We start from the raw sequence: 17,882 nt of genomic DNA, 5'->3' as shown, positions 1-17,882 counted from the left end.
TATGCAATTGCAACACAAGTCATTTTCTAATTGTGTGCTAAAAAAAATTACGTTTCTTTTTCAATCTGCAGCGCTGCAATGTTCCGTAGAATGCAATGCAATATGGAAACCTGGAGGCCTTTTGTACACAGATGGTGTACAAAAAGCCCTCCAGAAATGTAATTTCCTGTTTGTGTGATTGGCTCACTGATTTACCCAGAAGTCTGCACTAAGATACGAGTCAGATTTTGTGCATCCCCTGAAACAAAAATTTCATTTTTTGGTGAGATACTCTCAAAAGGAAATCATGTCTAAGTCTAGGTTCAAACCTATGCGTATTGCACTGCATTTTGTAGAAATGCACAGCAGTCCATTTAACATGATTTCCTATGGGACAGATTAACATCTCCGCGTTTTTCACCCGATGCGTTTTTGCAAAGGATCAGGGACTTTTTTAAAACGCAAAACTTTGCATTTTTGGTTCTATAGATTTCAGTGGAGATGCTGCAGAAAAGCTTGTAGTGCTTTTTTGATGCGTTTTATTCTGCCCAGCAAGTTGAAAAAAAAACCCTGCAAAATGCATCAAAAACGCATGTGCACTGCAGAATCGGATCAGACGCAAACTGCATAGGAGTGAACCTAGCCTAAAGGGATGCAGAACTTGCCACTGTCCTCATTTGAGCCCTGCAGGTGCAGCAGCTGTTTGAGAATTATAAAATCACTCCCGTTCACATTAATTTTGCACATAGACAATAACAGTTATTTCTTCATAAAAAAAAAAGTAGGAATCTGCAACACATTTGCTACGATCCTTGCAATGTACGTAGATCACCCAGAGGGAAATGTTTTTTTTTTTCTGGAGTAACTTAAATGCAGCTAGTGCAAAACTATCCATACAAGAAGCGTATTTCAGCCGGTTTCTAATGAACCAACCAGAAAGTCACTCGGTGGATGGCACCCTCCCTCCCAACATGCTTCAATAAAATGCTTTTAAAATTGAAGGAAGCAGGTGGGAAATTGTCAGCTGAACAATTTATTGTTTTTCCTTTCCATAAACAATTTATCTTAATCATACAATACATGACACATGCTGGATATTCACAGACCCTGGGTTAAAGGCTGCTACCTACAGGAGATTGAACACTGGCAAAACTTTGCTGAAAAAGTTCCCTGGGCAAACTGCTATAACCCTACCCCCCTTCATGAGACCTTGTTTTCTGCTAGTGTCCTGTAGGTGATGGACCCCTTATGGAGAACTCATTCTGTTTTAACTAGTTTAATATTTTACTTTGGATTCTTTGTTCAACTCCTCACTGTCTTCTAATACATTAATAGTAGTAGTCCATCTGTATCAGTGCAACTGAGGTAAAACCTTGGGAGCTGTACTGGGCACCACACAATGGGGACAGCCTGTAATATTGCTTTGGGCACTGACTCCTGTTTGGGTGTTCACCTCAACACATCCCTATGGAACCCAGACACCAAAAACCTCTCTTGGGGTATACCCCCTGTGATGGGCAATGCCTGGGCCCTCTATAGGGACCAGTGTCACAGACAGATAAAACAGGCTTATCATGTATTGAACCAATACTGTAGCTTCATTTATTTTAGTTTACCTGAATAGTATTCTTTTCTGTGTTAAATTATCAGTGAACCGGGAATTGTGTTTGAAATGCATGCAGGTATACAGCGTTGAAATTTTCAAACTTAGCATTAAAAATTCCACCATTCAGCATTTACTCTTAGGTGGATGACTAGGTGTTCCATCACACCATAGGTCACACTACCTACACTGCTTCTGCTTTGTAGAATACTTCCTACCACTCTTTTGCCTCTAGGATTTTGCTACAGGACAGTCAACACCCGGGTTATTGTTTACTCCTTCACAGGCACGCTTACCCACACCCTCCTCCATGACTACTCCACAAGGGAATACTGCACTGATAGTAATGACTGAAAACAGGTGTAAGGGAACCATGGCAAAAACTCAGGCAACCTTTTGCTCTGTCTGAAAAATGCTTAAACTGCACAGAGGGACGCTTCCCTTCCACTTCGATAGGACCCTGTTTTAAGACTGATCTCTGAATCCGACTCTACCCCTATCTCATGCAACAAAAGGCCTATTTGAGCAAGGCAGATCATTCTTAATCTATGCCAGACTTTCCCGGACAACCAGCTGCTTTGATAGAGCCACTACTGTCTAGAGGTGAAAAGCACCAAGCTCCTTCTCCATCCCTTCTGTCTCTGCTGGAGTTGGAAAGTGACATGCCTCTTCTAGAGGATGCAGGCTTTGAGGGGATCTAAGAGGATCCAGATGTGGTGTGAGAGGAGACTGTGAAAGAATTCTCATCCCCAGCCCCTCGTATACCTGATGTTATGGGTTCACACCATATGAATGCCAAAGTAGATATGCTCACATCTGCTGTGCACAAAAGCATCAGCATTGTTACACTCGATTCTCCTCCGCCTTGCCATGACCCTTTGGGTACTAAGAGACCTGCTATGTCTAAAAAGACATTCCCCACACATGAATAAGTAGAACTGGCAAATTATGATGATTGGGTTGCCCTTGAAAAGATTTTCACTCCTCCAAGAATCATTGATGATCTCTATCCAGTGGAAAAAGCAGTCTGTTCTGATAGTAGGCCCTGATGTTTTAGTCTTAAACAAGCATCTTACTATGCCTACAGAAGATGTTCATTTGTTTTGAAAATTCTGCTGACAGAAAATTTGAGATGCTATTTTTAAGGCTCTTTTTAACCTCACAGGCTCAGCTCTGAAACCAGCTATTGCTGCTATTACTGTTTGCCAGACCATAGCTTATTGAACTAACTAGGGCAATGAGCAACATGCAGGATCTTGTATTCCAGGACCGAACCTTTATGGAACACTTGCAGACGCTGCCCTACACCTTTCTCTTGACACATCTCCAGAATGGCTCTCATTTCTAAACATACATGTAGAATCTTATGGCTAACAGCTGGGACAGCTGCAGCTGCCTGAAAAAGGTTTCCTCACACTAATGCCCTTTAAAGGAGGATGTCTATTCGTTGATGGACAAATCTATCAAAGATGTCACATGAGGAAAGCTCCTTTTACCACACTGCAAGGTTCCAAAACTCCGTTCCTCAGGGGCTTTTACCTCCTCAAACAGAAGTATGTCTCATACCTCTCCTCAGGCTTGATCTTCAAAGCCAAAGGCTTTCCTTTTGGTGGAACACAAAACTTGCCAAGTCCATCCCAAAACCCTCTTCACAATGAATGGGGGCTAAAAGTGGATGTCTGTTACAGTTTGCCTCTCTAGTTTACAGATGTCCCAGACTTGTGGGTTCAATCGGTGGTTTCAGATGGATACAAAGGAGAGTTCAGATCTCTCCCCTCTCATTGGTTTCTTCTCACAAACTAACCAAAACCTTTTCAAGATTCCTGAACAAGTACCTTCATGATCCAAAGTTGTGCATAAAAACCACAAGGTTGGTTATTCCCCTCTGACACAAGGGAAATACTTAGCATCAGTAGATGTCCGGAATGCTTATTTACATATTTTAATTTACCTGCCTTATCAGTACTTCCTGCAGTTTGTAATAGGAGACAAAAATTTCCAAATTGTGCACTGCCATTTTATCCTCTGCACCCAGAGTGTTCACAAACATACTTGCACCCCTTTTTGCCCCTGCTTGCCCTCTAAAGAATTCTAGACATTCAGGTAAAAGGTTAAGTAGATGACCTTCTTCTGAAGGACTCCTCCTTTTCAACTATTTGCAAACACTCAAAGGACTATTCATATGCTTCTGGACCTTCTCCAACCTTCTATTTCCCTAGAAAACTTAGGCCTCATCCTGGACATAGCACAGGCAAAAGTCTTCCATCCAGAAAACAAAATCCTCTCTGTAAGAGACTTCAAAGAGACATTCCTGAGTTCTGATCCTCATTGTAGCCTCATCCCCTTCACTCAATTCCATTCCGGGTCTCTGCAACACAAAATCTTGTTGGCGTAGAACAAGCACGCTCCTTCTCTAGATTTCTCTGTGCTGCTCTCCATCCAGGGAGGAACTCCCTATCTTGGTGGATTTCTAATCCAGCCTTGACAACATGGAAGTAATTTCTACCACACTCAGATATGACAACAACAGATGCTCAGCCTCACAGGCTGGGAAGGCGTGTTCTACCTTAATGAAGATATGATCTTTCCCTCTTTGCACCCTGCTCCTAAGCACCCCAAAGAGATTGTTCTTTGTCTAGACGTTGCCAGAGCTATATGAAAGCCATTGCTTCTGACAGATGGATTCTCTTTGTCCTGTAGTCAGGCTTCGCAAAGGACATCCTACTTCAAAATACACTATTGCCAGGTGGATAAGACAACTCATCTCAAGAGATTACTAAAGTATACTAAAGGATAAAACACCTCCATCTTTTTTACATGCTCATTCCACCAGACTGGTGAGTGTTTCCCGGTCATTCTGATATCAAGCCACTGTTGCCCAGCTTTGCAAAGCTGCCGTCTGATTTTCAGTTCACACCAGGTGGATGTCCAAGCTTCTTTGGATACAGCCTTCAGCTGCTAGGATCTTGAATTAGCACTCTAAATTGAGTCCGTTAACCCTTGCTATAGTTGGCTTCTTGTATGGCATTTTCAATGCCATGGCTGAGGGAAGAAGGTTCTCACCCAAGATTTGACGGTACATTGCCCTGTCCATCGTCCCTTTGATGCAGTGTAGTTGTCCTGTCCCCTTAGCAGAAAACACCCCCAAAGCAGAATGTTTCGACCACCATGTTTGACAGTTAAGATGGTGTTCTTGGGGTCATAGGCAGCATTCTTCCTCCTCCAAACATGGCAATTTGAGTTGATGCCAAAGAGCTTGATTTTGGTATCATCTGACCACAACACTTTCAAACAGTCTTCCTCTGCATCATTTAGATGTTCAGTGGAAAATTTCAGACGGGCCTGTACATGTGCTTTCTTGAGCAGAGGGACCGTGCGGGCACTGCAGGATTTCAATCCTTGTCGGCATAGTGTGTTACCAATTGTTTTCTTGGTGACTGTGGATCATTGACAAGATCCTCACGTGTAGTTCTGGGATGATTCCTCACTGTTCTTATGATCATTGACACTCCACGAGGTGAGATCTTGCATGGTGCACCAGACCTATGGAGACTGACAGTTGTTTTGTATTTCTTCCATTTGCGAATGATTGCACCAACTGTTGTCACCTTCTCACCAAGCTGCTTGGCGATAGTTTGGTAGCCCAGTCCAGCCTTGTGTAGTTCTACAATCTTGTCCCTGACATCCTTTGACAGCCCTTTGGTCTTTGCCATGGTGGAGAGTTTGGAATCTGATTGTTTGATTGCTCCTGTGGACAGGTGTCTTTCTGTAACGTACCTGGTGGTGGAGCCTGACGTGGAGAGAGGGCATCCTCTTACCACTCCCGTTCGGACCCCTGATAGGGTAGACAGGAAGTAACGTGCTGGGAGGGGCACGAGTGCCTGATGGGTCTGCGGTGACAGCTGGCAGGTGGAGACCCGGAATACCAGGATGCAGGTAGCAGGATGCAGCAGAGAGGTGTAGCTGAGATGCGGATGACCGTGTCAGCTGGTAGCCAAGGATAGTCACAGGCAGTGTAGAATAGTCAGGCAGGCTGGGTCAGGATTAATCGGACGGATCAGGTACAAAGGAGCAGGAAAGCGGATAGTCAAAGGGAGAGCCGGGTCAGTGCAGGTGGAGTTCAATCGTTTGTCAGAATCAAGCAAGCGAATCACAAGAGTCAGGATACAGGAAACAGGAAGTAGTAGACCAGAAGGCACCATTCTGTTTGTAGCAGGGGTTTAAATAGCCCGCCTGTGCACATCAGCACATGCACACAGCTGCGCAACTGCGACATTCTTCTTCCCTGACACTTTCATACAGGTAACAAAATGAGATTAGCAGCACTCCCTTTAAGAGACTGCTTCTAATCCCAGTATGTTACCTGTATGAAAGGCACCTGTCCACAGGAGCAATCAAACAGTCAGATTCCAAACTCTCCACCATGGCAAAGACCAAAGAGCTGTCCAAGGATGTCAGGGATCATTTCTTTGTGAGTGGGCGAACATTCAAAATCAGCAGAGGATCAAACACTTTATTTCCGTCACTGTGTTTGTGTGTGTATGTATACGTGTGTGTATGTATACGTGTGTGTGTGTATGTATACGTGTGTGTATGTATGTGTGCGTGTGTATACGTGTGTGTGTATGTATATGTGCGTATGTATATGTGTACACACACTACATAATATAGTGGGAAGGTTGTTGAAAAAAACATTATTTGGCAACAAGGTCTCTAGAAGCAATTTCAACCAGATTTTCTATTTACCCCCCGGTCACATCAAAGCCGATTTTTGAAATTGTGCGACTTACAGTGAAGTTGAACGATTTCGAAGTTGGGTGAGATGCCGATTTGAGGTGTGATTTGCAAGACATCTGACACAGATGTCTATGCAAATCGCACCAAAAGTAGTGCATGTACTACGTTAGAAATCGGTGTGGCTCCGACCAAGTCAGAACTGCTCCGATATGATGCTCTAATAGTGGACGATAGGGTGTGACTTGGCATATGATTTGCAAGTCGTATGGCATGCAAATCGCATGCCAAGTCGCACCCGATGCGGCCGGGGTGTTCGGAAAAAATAAAGATCAGGTCAAGGCAATTTTGTTATTACCAGGTCTGTTCAATTCACAGCTTCAAGAAAGAGTTAGTGATAGATTGCCTTGATCTGTTTGTGTTTTTCCAATTGAATTTTGGTTGAAATCTCCTGCAAATTGTCATGTGTATGCTCAGCATTTAGGTGCCCATAGCATTCAGATGATCTTTGTACTGTCTGACCCAGAGCTGGGACATTGCAGCATTGCAGATGAACAGGCAGTGGATTAGTTAAATTATCTGAGCACATGCTCCTAATTTGGAGGACACAGTTATTAGACAGTAGCAGTTTTGAGAATTAAAATCATGTGTAGAGAGTGGCAGAGGTGCAGCGACTGCGGAGCAGCTGGTAAGTTAGAATCCCTATGGGGCTGTTCTCTTTTGCTTAGCCAAAGCTGTCATCCAGGTATAGATCAGAAAATTAAATCTTCCGCTCGTTGATGGATTTTCCTTATAGTAGATCATGTAGATCACTACATCCCTGTCTATGATGTTTGTTAAATCAGACAGTAAATATACAATTGTTTACGAACTGTTCTTGTGCCTGCTCAACCTCCTAATGCTGCACCTTCCTATGTGGCTGATGGGAGAGACTTGCTGTGCATAGACATTACAGGAAAGGGGGGGAGCTGTAAAGTGCTGCTGTAACTTCAGCAGCGGTGCTGCAGAGTTGTCAGCCTTCTGCAGGAAATGAAGTGGCATTGAAATGATTGGCAGTATCAACAGGTTAAAACGATAACAAATTAGGAAATATAGTAAAGATAACTTTGAGTACTATATAAATGAACATAGAGGAGGAATGGACGTTGAATATACACACAGTACTGTTTGCCCAGAAATACACTTTAACAAGCTGAGGACTCTTTGAAAGGTTGTTAGAAACACGAAGGGATGGGAAGCACGGTATTTCAAAAATCTATTTAATACTCACAGAATTAGACACAAACACAAAGTTAAGTTTTATAACAAAATGGGAAAGGGACATGGAAGTTGGGTTTGACGAGGACAAACAGAGAAAGATGTTTAGGTTGATACACGAGAATGTTAGTATGAGAGAGGTTGAGATTAATTATAAGTGTGTGACACGATGGCACATTACACCGAGTGTTGAGCACAAGATGAATGGGGAAAATTCAAAAATGTGTTGGAGAGGATGTGGAGAGATAGGCACAGTGTTTCACATATGGTGGGAATGTCCGAAAATCCAGGTTTTTTGGAAGGTAATAGTCAAATTGATTGAAGAAATAACTGAAATTGACATAGGGTTAGACCCAGCGATGTGCCTCCTACATAATGTGGAGACATCTGTAAATAAATACAAAAACTCAGGCGTCTGGTACTTCTTAAATGCGGCGAAAGGGTTGATACCCAAGTTTTGGCAGAAAACAGAGGTATCGAAGGAGGAAGACTGGATTAATAGAGTAAACCAGATAGGTAGAATGGAAAGATCATACCATATGCAGGAAGATAGCATGGGAGTGTATTATATGAGATGGGAAAAGTGGGGAAAAAGGAGGATTGAAAGAGAAATATAGGAAACTATGAACTAGGAAGTTAGCCAAAAATTAATAATGCCTCGAGAGAATAGAATGGTTTAGAGTCTGCAGAGGGGGAGGAGGGGTGGGAAGGGTTGGGGTGGGATGGGAAAGAAAAGAGTTTTTAGAAGGGGAAATGTAGAAATGTTATAAATGCCTATTTATATGTGAAGTGTTTCCCTTTTTGGGTATTTGTATTTATATGAAAAATTTAATAAATATTTAAATTAAAAAAAAAACAAAAAAAACAAGCTGAGGACTCTGGTAGGCAAGTCTTTCTTTCAATATTTGAATCGCTGTGTTTTTGTTCACTTTCAGTTGATTTATAATTTTGCAGTGTGGTTGACCACAAGCAGGCCGTATGGGGTAGATTTATGCCAGCCATACATGGGTCAAAATTCGACCGATTTTTCGTCTGAAAATCGGACCTTAGAATAATCAACCGATTTTCGCTTTGTTAGTGAGTCAATGGCACCGACCGATGTTGGAAAATTTGTGCAAAATGACCGATTTTCGTCTCAATAATGGTCAAATCATACGATCGTTTTTCTGAAAGGAATATGCGCATGAGCCGTGACCTGAAAGGAACAGAAGTGTCGCCTGTTATATGGGGTGAACCTTATGACTTGGTCGGCCGATTTTCAAAATCATTGATGGCAACATCGGATTACCGAGCAAACAACGTTTTCGATTATCGGATGAAAAATCGTTCAGAGTTTGACCCTTGTATGGCCTGCATTACTAAAGCTGGAGCACTTAAAATCTGGTACAGCTGTGAATGGTAGCTAATCAGCTTCTAACTTCAAAGTGCAGCGCTAGAATAATAAATACTGATAAAAGAGCAAATAAATAAAGCAAATAAATATTGTGACAGTTCGTGGTAAAAAGTGCTTGGTACACAGGTTGATAGGGACTTCAAACTTCGGTGGCGTGTCAAAAGTGTGGTAAAAATATGCACTCACAACACACCTTTAAAGTTATATACTACCCAGAGGGAGGAGAATCCGTAAACGGCATTTCCCATCCATCCCATCCTGAGAGGGGAACCTCTGGCTATATTATTTACATGCGTATTTAAAATACGCATCTGGTGAGTGCGTATTTTTACCACACTTCTGACACGCCACCGAAGATTGAAGTCACTATCAACCTGTGTACCAAGCTTTTTTTACCACGAACTGTCACATTATTTATTTGCTCTTTTATCAGTATTTATTATTCTAGCGCTGCACTTTGTTATTACTAGTCTCTATGAGGTTTTACTTGGTTACCTTTTGTGTGCTTCAGCAGCTAGTTCTTAAGCGCTCACTGATTTTATTCCTTTTTAAGCTTCTAACTTCAGCTTGCTTGGATAAGCTTTGACAATAACACCCCGGTCACACCGATCTGACATTGAAATCATGCGACTTCCAGTGAAGTCACACGATTTCAAAGTCGGATGTCATTCCGACTTAAGGTTCAACTTGCAAGACACAGATGTCTATGGAAGTCGCACCTGAAGTAGTGCATGCATTACTTTAGAAATCAGCGTGGCTCCTACCAAGTCGGAACTGCACCAATATGACCGCTTTAATTGTGAACAATAGGGTGCGACTCGCCGTGAGATTTGCAACTCGCATGGCATGGCAAATTGCATGGCAAGTCACACCCGGTGTGACCGGGCACTTACACCTTGAAGCTGAGCGGTTTTTATGCAGAGCAGCACCAGATCTTGCATGCTCTAGTTTTAGTAAATCTCCCCCTATGTAACCTGCTGTGCTATACAGTTTTTTTGGATGCTGCAAGTTCTATAAAAATTGATTTGTGTTGCAGTAAATAACAGGTCAGATGTAGTCCCTGTGCTCAGAAGCAGGGGCGGACTGACCATTTGGAAACTCGAGCACTGCCCGAGGGCCGGGGTCAGTAGGGGGCCCCATGAGATGCCCCTGGTACCTTTTTCATTGGCTTTTTTGAGTTTGGGCAAGGACACAGGGGCCCCATGATCCCCTATTGCCCGGGGGCCCCATGAGTTGTCAGTCCGCCCCTGCTCAGAAGATTACATTTGTGTAGCGCTGTGGTGAGATGCATAATGCAGTGTTTGAAAATAAAGCCCCTCCACCTAAACCCTAGAAGTGCAGTTATCAGAGCTTGTATAGCTGGAAGATGGAAGATATTTGGTTCAGTGATCGTGGTGACTGCTAACCAGAACATTACCATGTATAGCTTTTCTTGTCTAGGTTGACATCAGAACTATGTAAAAGATGGATCAGGATACCTTTTGTAATGCTTCATTTTGTGTTTCTATGCAGGGTGGAGAAGTACATGATGGGTCTGATCTGATTGGGCCAGCTGAGCCTTTTACAGACTTCCCTGACAGCCTGTCTGACTGTAGTTCTGAGGGTGAGAGTGATTGCTGCTTTAAAGTGTGGATATCTTTTTGCTTTTATTTTATGCATATTCTAAATATATTCAAACAGTGGAAAAAGGTCATTGCTGTTTGCAAATACCACTTCACTGTCTATTTTACAATATCATTGCTGCCATAAATGTGAAGAACTCCATCTTTTAACTTCAGGCTTCATTCACAAGGGCATATGTGTATTTTCTGCATGGAGTGCAGGTTCTTGGTGGCAGAGCTAGCAGAAAATTCAGTATAAAATCTGCGCCTGAAGTACTGGTGTTTTAGATGCGTACAGTATTTAAATGCCTACAGTTCTTCTAATAGATTATGCGTGCATACATATATATACGGATCTAAATAATTTATATGCGTTTTAGTCAACAGATCTGTGCAGCTCTGGATGCATTTCCAAACTGCGTTTTTTTTTTTTTGTGTAAACAGCTAAAAGCAGTGTACATTTTTGCTTATAAATGCAGCTGTTTGGGCTTACTAATTAACTATAGTGCTGTGTTAAGATGCATACAAAGCTGTATGATATACACATCTAAGTGTGGCGATTTAGAAGCTTATGTGAATGAGCCCGAAGTCTTGCTCAGTTGCACAGTTTCCTGTCCTGTTCTGAAATGACTTGCTCATTAGTAAGACCTCATCTGGAATATGCAGCTCAGTTTTGGGCACCAATTCACAAAAAGAACATTGGGGAACTGCAGAAATTGCAGAGAAGGGCAACCAAACTGATAAGAGGCATGGAGGAGCTCAGCTATGAGGAAAGATTAGAGGAACTGAATTTATTCTCTGAGAAGAGGAGATTAAGGGGGATATGATCAACATGTATAAATACACCAGTGGTTCATATAGTGAACTCGGTGTAGAGCTATTCACCCTGAGGTCAACACAGAGGACAAGGGGGCACTCTTTACGTCTGGAGGAAAAAGAAATTTAATCTCCAAACATGGAAAGGTTTCTTCACAGTGAGAGCTGTGAAGATGTGGAATAGACTTCCTCAAGAGTTGGTTCTGGCCAGCTCAGTGGATTGCTTCAAAAAAGTCCTGGATTCTTTCTTGGATACACAGAGTATAACTGGATACTAACATTTATAGGTAAAGTTGATCCAGGGAATATCCGATTGCCTCTCGGGGGATTAGGAAGGAATTTTTTTCCCAGCTGGAGCAAATTGGATCATGCTTTGCTGGGTTTTTTTTTGCCTTCCTCTGGATCAACTGTGGGTATAGGATTATAACTTTTTTTTTTTCTATGGTTGAACTGGGTGGACTTTTGTCTTTTTTCAGCCAGACTAACTATGTAACTATGGAGGCTGCTATTGTTGACCTCTTGATTTTAAACTGTTACTAAACCCAGGATTCTCTGCATTCACTATATCTGGTCTCCCAGTACACATTATTTTAGTACATATAAACGGCTAAATACCTTTTCTCATCAGCAGTATATAGCAGTCTTGTGACTTCTATCAGTGTCTGGCCGAGTACTGGTTAAAGCTTGTAGGAGGAGTTTTCATTCTGCTCTGACTGTCCTATGAGGCTGCATAACCCCTGACCCTTTGTCTGTACAGTGCTAATTACATGCACTCTCCCAAAGAAAAAACTCTCTAGCCATACGCACTAAATTGAGTATGTGCGGAGTGACTTCTAGAGCTCTGTACTATCAGCAGATGGATTGAGGACAGTAGAAGATCAAAGAAGACAGGATCAAACATCCTTTTTACACAGTGTTGCGGATTAACCCCTAAGGTTCCACAGTGAGTATAACAAGCATGCTTTACTGCATATACAAACTGATTTTACTGTTGTGGGTATATTAACACTTTAACATGTAAATTGCTCTGAAAGGTGAACTTATCCTTTATACAAACCTGCCCCCCCCCCCCCCCCTGTTATTTACACGTTAGACCTGTTCCCTTCACCCACTATCCCTCCCCGCAACAGTGGACAGGGCACCTTCTTCTCCCCGCTGCTGCTGTCACATTTCAAAAATAGCCTGGCTGTGTGGGGCTCCCCCCACACAGCCACATCATTCATTCACAACAATCGTGAATGACAGAACTACAAGTACCGTTAGCCATTGCAGCTGACAACTTGCAGTTCTCAATTAACTGCAGGATCGCAGATGAGCTCTCTTTTTAGTTCATTCACAAGCCCTTCAGCGTGTAAACAGTCAGTCCGTATCAGAGGTATGTGCTGAAAGCTGCATGGCTTGTCTGCAGGAGCCTCACATTGCACCCCTGATCCACTAATCACGGGTGCAATGATTTAAAGGCTCCTGAGGGAAAAAATAATAAATGCACGTTTTTCTTTCCTGCAAAAATATATGCATTTTATTATTTTTTCCTGAAAGGTAAACTTGGCCTTTAAAATGCTAGTGTCAATTCTCTAATTCACTAGCTTAGAAGAATCATGCAAAGGAGGCCTTATGACTAACTGATGGCTAGTTTGTGTTTTAATTCAGAGCTCACAATGGCTTTCATAGTGCCCTCTGGGGCTTATATTGGCCATGCTGGTAATAATATTCTCCATTAACCCTTTGCACATGACTATACACACTACTTTGAGAACAGACATTCTTTTAGTTCCCTTGCTTTCTTGTTTGCAATGATCTTTCACTTTAAAACTTTTGTTCATCACAGCAAAGTAGAAGACTGATTTATTATATTTGATTGGATTTTCTGCCTGGACCAGCTGATCATTTACAGATTGAAGCAACCTTTTAGTGAGGGGTCAGGGATCATGTGAAGTCTAAAGTCTCAGTGCCTTGCAGTGCTTTTCATTTTTCATTGCACCCTCTGTACCTATACATTGAACATGCACTAATTTTCTATTACACAAAGAACCCCTAGCAACCTCTGGAGGAACCCTAGTTGTGAAAGGCCTCCTTGGGCCTCATTCAGACAGGTAAATGAAGGCTGCTAGAATGCAACTTCCAGATGTGGCTAAACGCTGCAGCACTGCTGCAGAAACGCCATCCCTGAACAAAAGCTGTCTCAGATGGGCGGTTGAAGCAGAGACTCTGGCCATTGAATTGTACAAAATACAAATCTGGCTGTATGGCTGTTGTCCACAGGAAACCACACACAGCCTGTGCATGGGTCAACATTTTTTCCATCTGCCGGCAGAGATGCTAATCACCTGTGTGAACAGGCCTTTAAAGTGTCAAATAATAGAGCCCTGGAGTTGTCTACCTATATGTGACACAGCTGCTCCCAGCCACCACTAGAGGGAGCTCAAGGGAAGAAAAAAAAAGATGGCACCTGTAGTGGGATAGATAAGCATTCTGTCTGTCTTCTTCCCTTTTGCTCCCTCTAAAGGCTGTTGGGAGCAATTGCTGCAGAAAAAGAGACGTCCTTTGCAATTGCCTATTTTTAATAACCTGAAGAGATCTTTAATAAGAAAATAATGAGTAATGAAGGGATGAAAGGACTCTTATCCTTTAACACTGTTTGCTGTATTAGAACAGTGGCAGTTAGTATGTCCCATAATCCATTCCATGCCTAGCCTTTTCTGCATTTTTATATGTAATACTGAAAGGCTGAGCACATTCAGATGCTACATTTTCTACAATTCAGGCTTAATAAAAGTGAATGGACATTAAAACTTTGGAGGATAGGACAGAAGAAGGTGTTATGTATATAAAATGTTTGCTTTTATTAGCTAACAAGCATCAGAAAAAAATGATTGATCAGAAATTATAGCAAGTGGAACTATATCTGGGCAACACAGCTAATAGTATGATTGATATGGAACTATAAAGTAATACAAAGAGCATCTCCAGGCACATATAAAAGGTAATAATCAATCCAGATAGGTATGTATTAATGCATTTGTAGTTACTTCTGGTATAATTGTTGCCCCCCCCCCCCCCCCCCGCATGCTAGCAGTCTTGTGAATGGGCAGTTCCTGACATTATCGCGCCCATAGACCGGTTCTAGACATGGGGACGGCAGGAACAGTCCACTGATGGAATGTGGGGGAACGCCATTTTCCGAAGAATCAAAGGATCAGGTTAGTATAGCTTTTCCTTCTTCCCCTTGAAAAAAACAAGCATTTAACCCATGCAGTGCGAGCACAGCCTCACCATATGGGGACATAACAATTTTGTCCGGAGTTCTTCTTTAAGTACCTTAAGCCCTGCTCAGTTTTGGAGGTTATTATTATACAGTTTTTATAAAGTGCCAATAGTTCGTTCAGCGCTGTACATTACAGTGGGAGACAGTACAATAACAATACAATGCGATACACGAGGGGTTCGAGGGCCTTGCTCCTTGGAGCTTACAATCTAGGAGATACACAGGAACACTGGCTATGTGTCAGAGTCCAGTGCTGTCAGTCAAACACATTTTAGCAATAGAAGGGAGAGATATTTGTGTAGCAGGAGGAGGCAGAGGGCACATGGAGCACCTTAGCGTGCTGCATTGATGCCCTTTGAAAATTCACTGAACAGGCATGTGGGATGGGAAGCTGAAGCTGAAGAGTTGCACTTAGACCTCATAACAAATGCTGCTTGTAGAGGTGTTTGGACTTTTTCTCTTTCAGCCTGTAGAAGTAACTCTATGGGGTTGATTTACTAAAACTGGAGAGTGCAAACTCTGGTGCAGCTGTACATGGTAGCCAATCAGCTTCTAACTTCACATAAATAAAAAGTGTGGCGCTAGTAAATAAGAGATCTAAGAACACATATATATCTCAGATGATCTGAGAAACACACTGTGATATATGGCACAAACAGAGGTGATGGCTAATACATCAGGTGATATTGATATTAATGTCCAGACAAGTTGTCACAGGATCCTGCGTAAAAGCTTGATATACCAGGATCAAATAGTAAAATTGCGCACTCACCGGACGCGCTATAGATATGTGCATTTGATATATAACCACTGGAAATCCCTCATCTAGTGGGGAAGGTAGATATCCATCTGGGAGCAGATGATCCTGATGTTCCCTCTTATTGGTATGTAGTAGGCAGCTTCCTGGACCTATAGCGCGTCCGGTGAGTGCGCAATTTTACTATTTGATCCTGGTATATCAAGCTTTTACGCAGGATCCTGCGACAACTTGTCTGGACATTAATATCAATATCACCTGATGTATTAGCCATCACCTCTGTTTGTGCCATATATCACAGTGTGTTTCTCAGATCATCTGAGGTATATATGTGTTCTTAGATCTCTTATTTACTAGCGCCGCACTTTTTATTTATGTATATTTTTGAAGGTTTTGCTGAGATTACCTTCGGTGCATTGGCTGCTGATTGGAGAGCGCTCACTTTTTATTTTTCTAGCTTCTAACTTCAGCTTGTTCAATTAAGCTTTGACAATAAAAACTGGAAGCTGATTGGCTACCTTGCACAGCTGCAGCAGATTCTGTGTGCACCAGGTTTAGTAAATCTCATCCTATGAGTCCATGCACATTTGGGCGTTTACAGGTATATTTGAAGAGGAGTTTTTAAAGGATGAAAAAAAAAAGATTACAAGCACGTTTTTGAGGGAATCTTTCGGGCAGAAAAAACACCCAGCATTTAGGAGTGTGTGGCATTTTGAATATAGTGAAAAATGAGCGGAGGGGAATGTTTTGTAAAAAATGTTTATAAATTCCAATATACATAAATGTGTGTACAATACGAGGCAGTATGAGCATTTTTTTGCCACTTTTCTCTGCCAGAGGTTCTGGCATTTTATCAGGTGCCTAGTGTGTATGGCCCCTATAAAATGGGGTGTCACTCTGCAAGAGAGGGGGGGGGGGGGCAGGGGAATTTTTGAGGGCTGTGTGAATTGTGCACCAGGCTCTGAAATTTGCAGCTCTGATATGGACTGTTTATTGGGAGAGGTGCTGCCCTAGAGAAGTATGTAAGTTTTATATCTAAGGCAGTTCTTCCCCTAAGAACTAATTTCATGGCTTTCCCATTGAAGTTAAGGGCCAAAGTTCAGCTGCAAGAGACAAGCCCATTTTTAAGGCCTAGTAGGAGGGCCTTGAGATGCAACGTTTTGTGGACTTAGTGTGCGGGGTCACTCTGGAGCAGAATACAGGCTGGGGGGGGGGGGGGGAGGGTCTCTGGAGCAGGATCCAGGCTGGGATGCCCAGGGTCCCTGGAGCAGGATACATGCTGGGGGGCCCAGAGTCCCTGGAACAGGATTCAGGCTGGGGGGCCCACTTTCTCTGGAGCAAGATATAGTCTGGGGGGCCCAGGGTCTCTGGAGCAGGATATAGTCTGGGGGGCCCAGGGTCTCTGGAGCAAGATACAGGGTGGGGGGCCCAGGATCTCTGGCGCAAGATACAGGCTGGGGGGCCCAGGGTCTCTGGCGCAAGATACAGGCTGGGGGGCCTAGGGTCTATGGCGCAAGATACAGGCTGGGGGGTCCAGGGTCTCTGAAGCAAGATACAGGCTGGGGAACCCAGGGTCTCTGAAGCAAGATACAGGCTGGGGGGCCCAAGGTCTCTGAAGCAAGATACAGGCTGGGGGACCCAGGGTCTCTGGAGCAGGATACAGGCTGGGGGCCCCAGGGTCTTTGCAGCAGGATACAGGCTGGGGGCCCCAGGGTCTTTGCAGCAGGATACAGGCTGGGGGGCCCAGGGTCTCTGGTGCAGGGTACAGGCTGGGGCCTAGGGTCTTTGCAGCAGGATACAGGCTGTGGGGCCCAGGGTCTCTGGAGCAAGATACAGGCTGAAGGGCCCAGGGTCTCTGGAGCAGGATACAGGCTGGGGGCCCCAGGGTCTTTGCAGCAGGATACAGGCTGGGGGGCCCAGGGTCTCTGGTGCAGGATACAGGCTGGACAATGGAAATATTGGAGATCTAGGGAGGCACACATTACTCGATTGGATCGCTGATAGCAAAAAAAACACTGGAGATCGCTGTAGCTAATACCAGAGACACTGGGGAACACAGAAGAGATGCTCAGAAGCACGAAGGGTTTGGCTGCTAGCATGAAGACGTGTTGCTCCAATGCCATGGCACACCACAGATTTTATTTGGCACTTGAGGCTTCCCGGGCACAGAAAAATGCAGTGAGTCTTACTTTTAGGCATTTTCTTCCTACCGTGTATGTGCATGAGACCTAACAGCTGCTGCTGTACAAAAAGAAAAGACAATCTGAAACAGTGTTTGTAGATACTGTTAAGATTTGAGATAGAGAAATACAAGGCAACAATGTTTCATTCATCAGCAGGTGAAAGGGGTGAGCTTTGATCTGCATATGATGTCAAAGCAACCTGACAAGTGGGAAATAAAAGAAAAAGGTGTTTTTTTTAAATATGATTTGAGGTATAGAAATACAAGGTAAGGCTTCTTTTACACAGGCGGACCA

General features: G+C 43.2%; 1 protein-coding gene across 2 annotated transcripts in view; it reads left to right on the top strand.

Annotated features, from left to right (window-relative positions):
* Positions 1-17,882, top strand: part of RPS6KC1 (ribosomal protein S6 kinase C1) — a 227,383-nt gene that overhangs the window by 36,109 nt on the left and 173,392 nt on the right. For both annotated transcript variants that reach the window (XM_089677776.1, XM_089677777.1), the window contains exon 5: positions 10,479-10,569. In XM_089677776.1, the coding sequence (XP_089533902.1) occupies positions 10,479-10,569 (91 nt within the window). The remainder of the gene's footprint in view (positions 1-10,478; positions 10,570-17,882) is intronic.

Source organism: Staurois parvus, unplaced genomic scaffold (assembly GCF_062004578.1).
Source record: "Staurois parvus isolate SC_StPar_1 unplaced genomic scaffold, SC_StPar_1.0 ptg000192l, whole genome shotgun sequence".
Taxonomy (NCBI): domain Eukaryota; kingdom Metazoa; phylum Chordata; class Amphibia; order Anura; family Ranidae; genus Staurois; species Staurois parvus.
The sequence above is the reverse complement of the archived record's forward strand: the minus strand, read 5'-3'. Positions and strand labels throughout refer to the sequence as shown.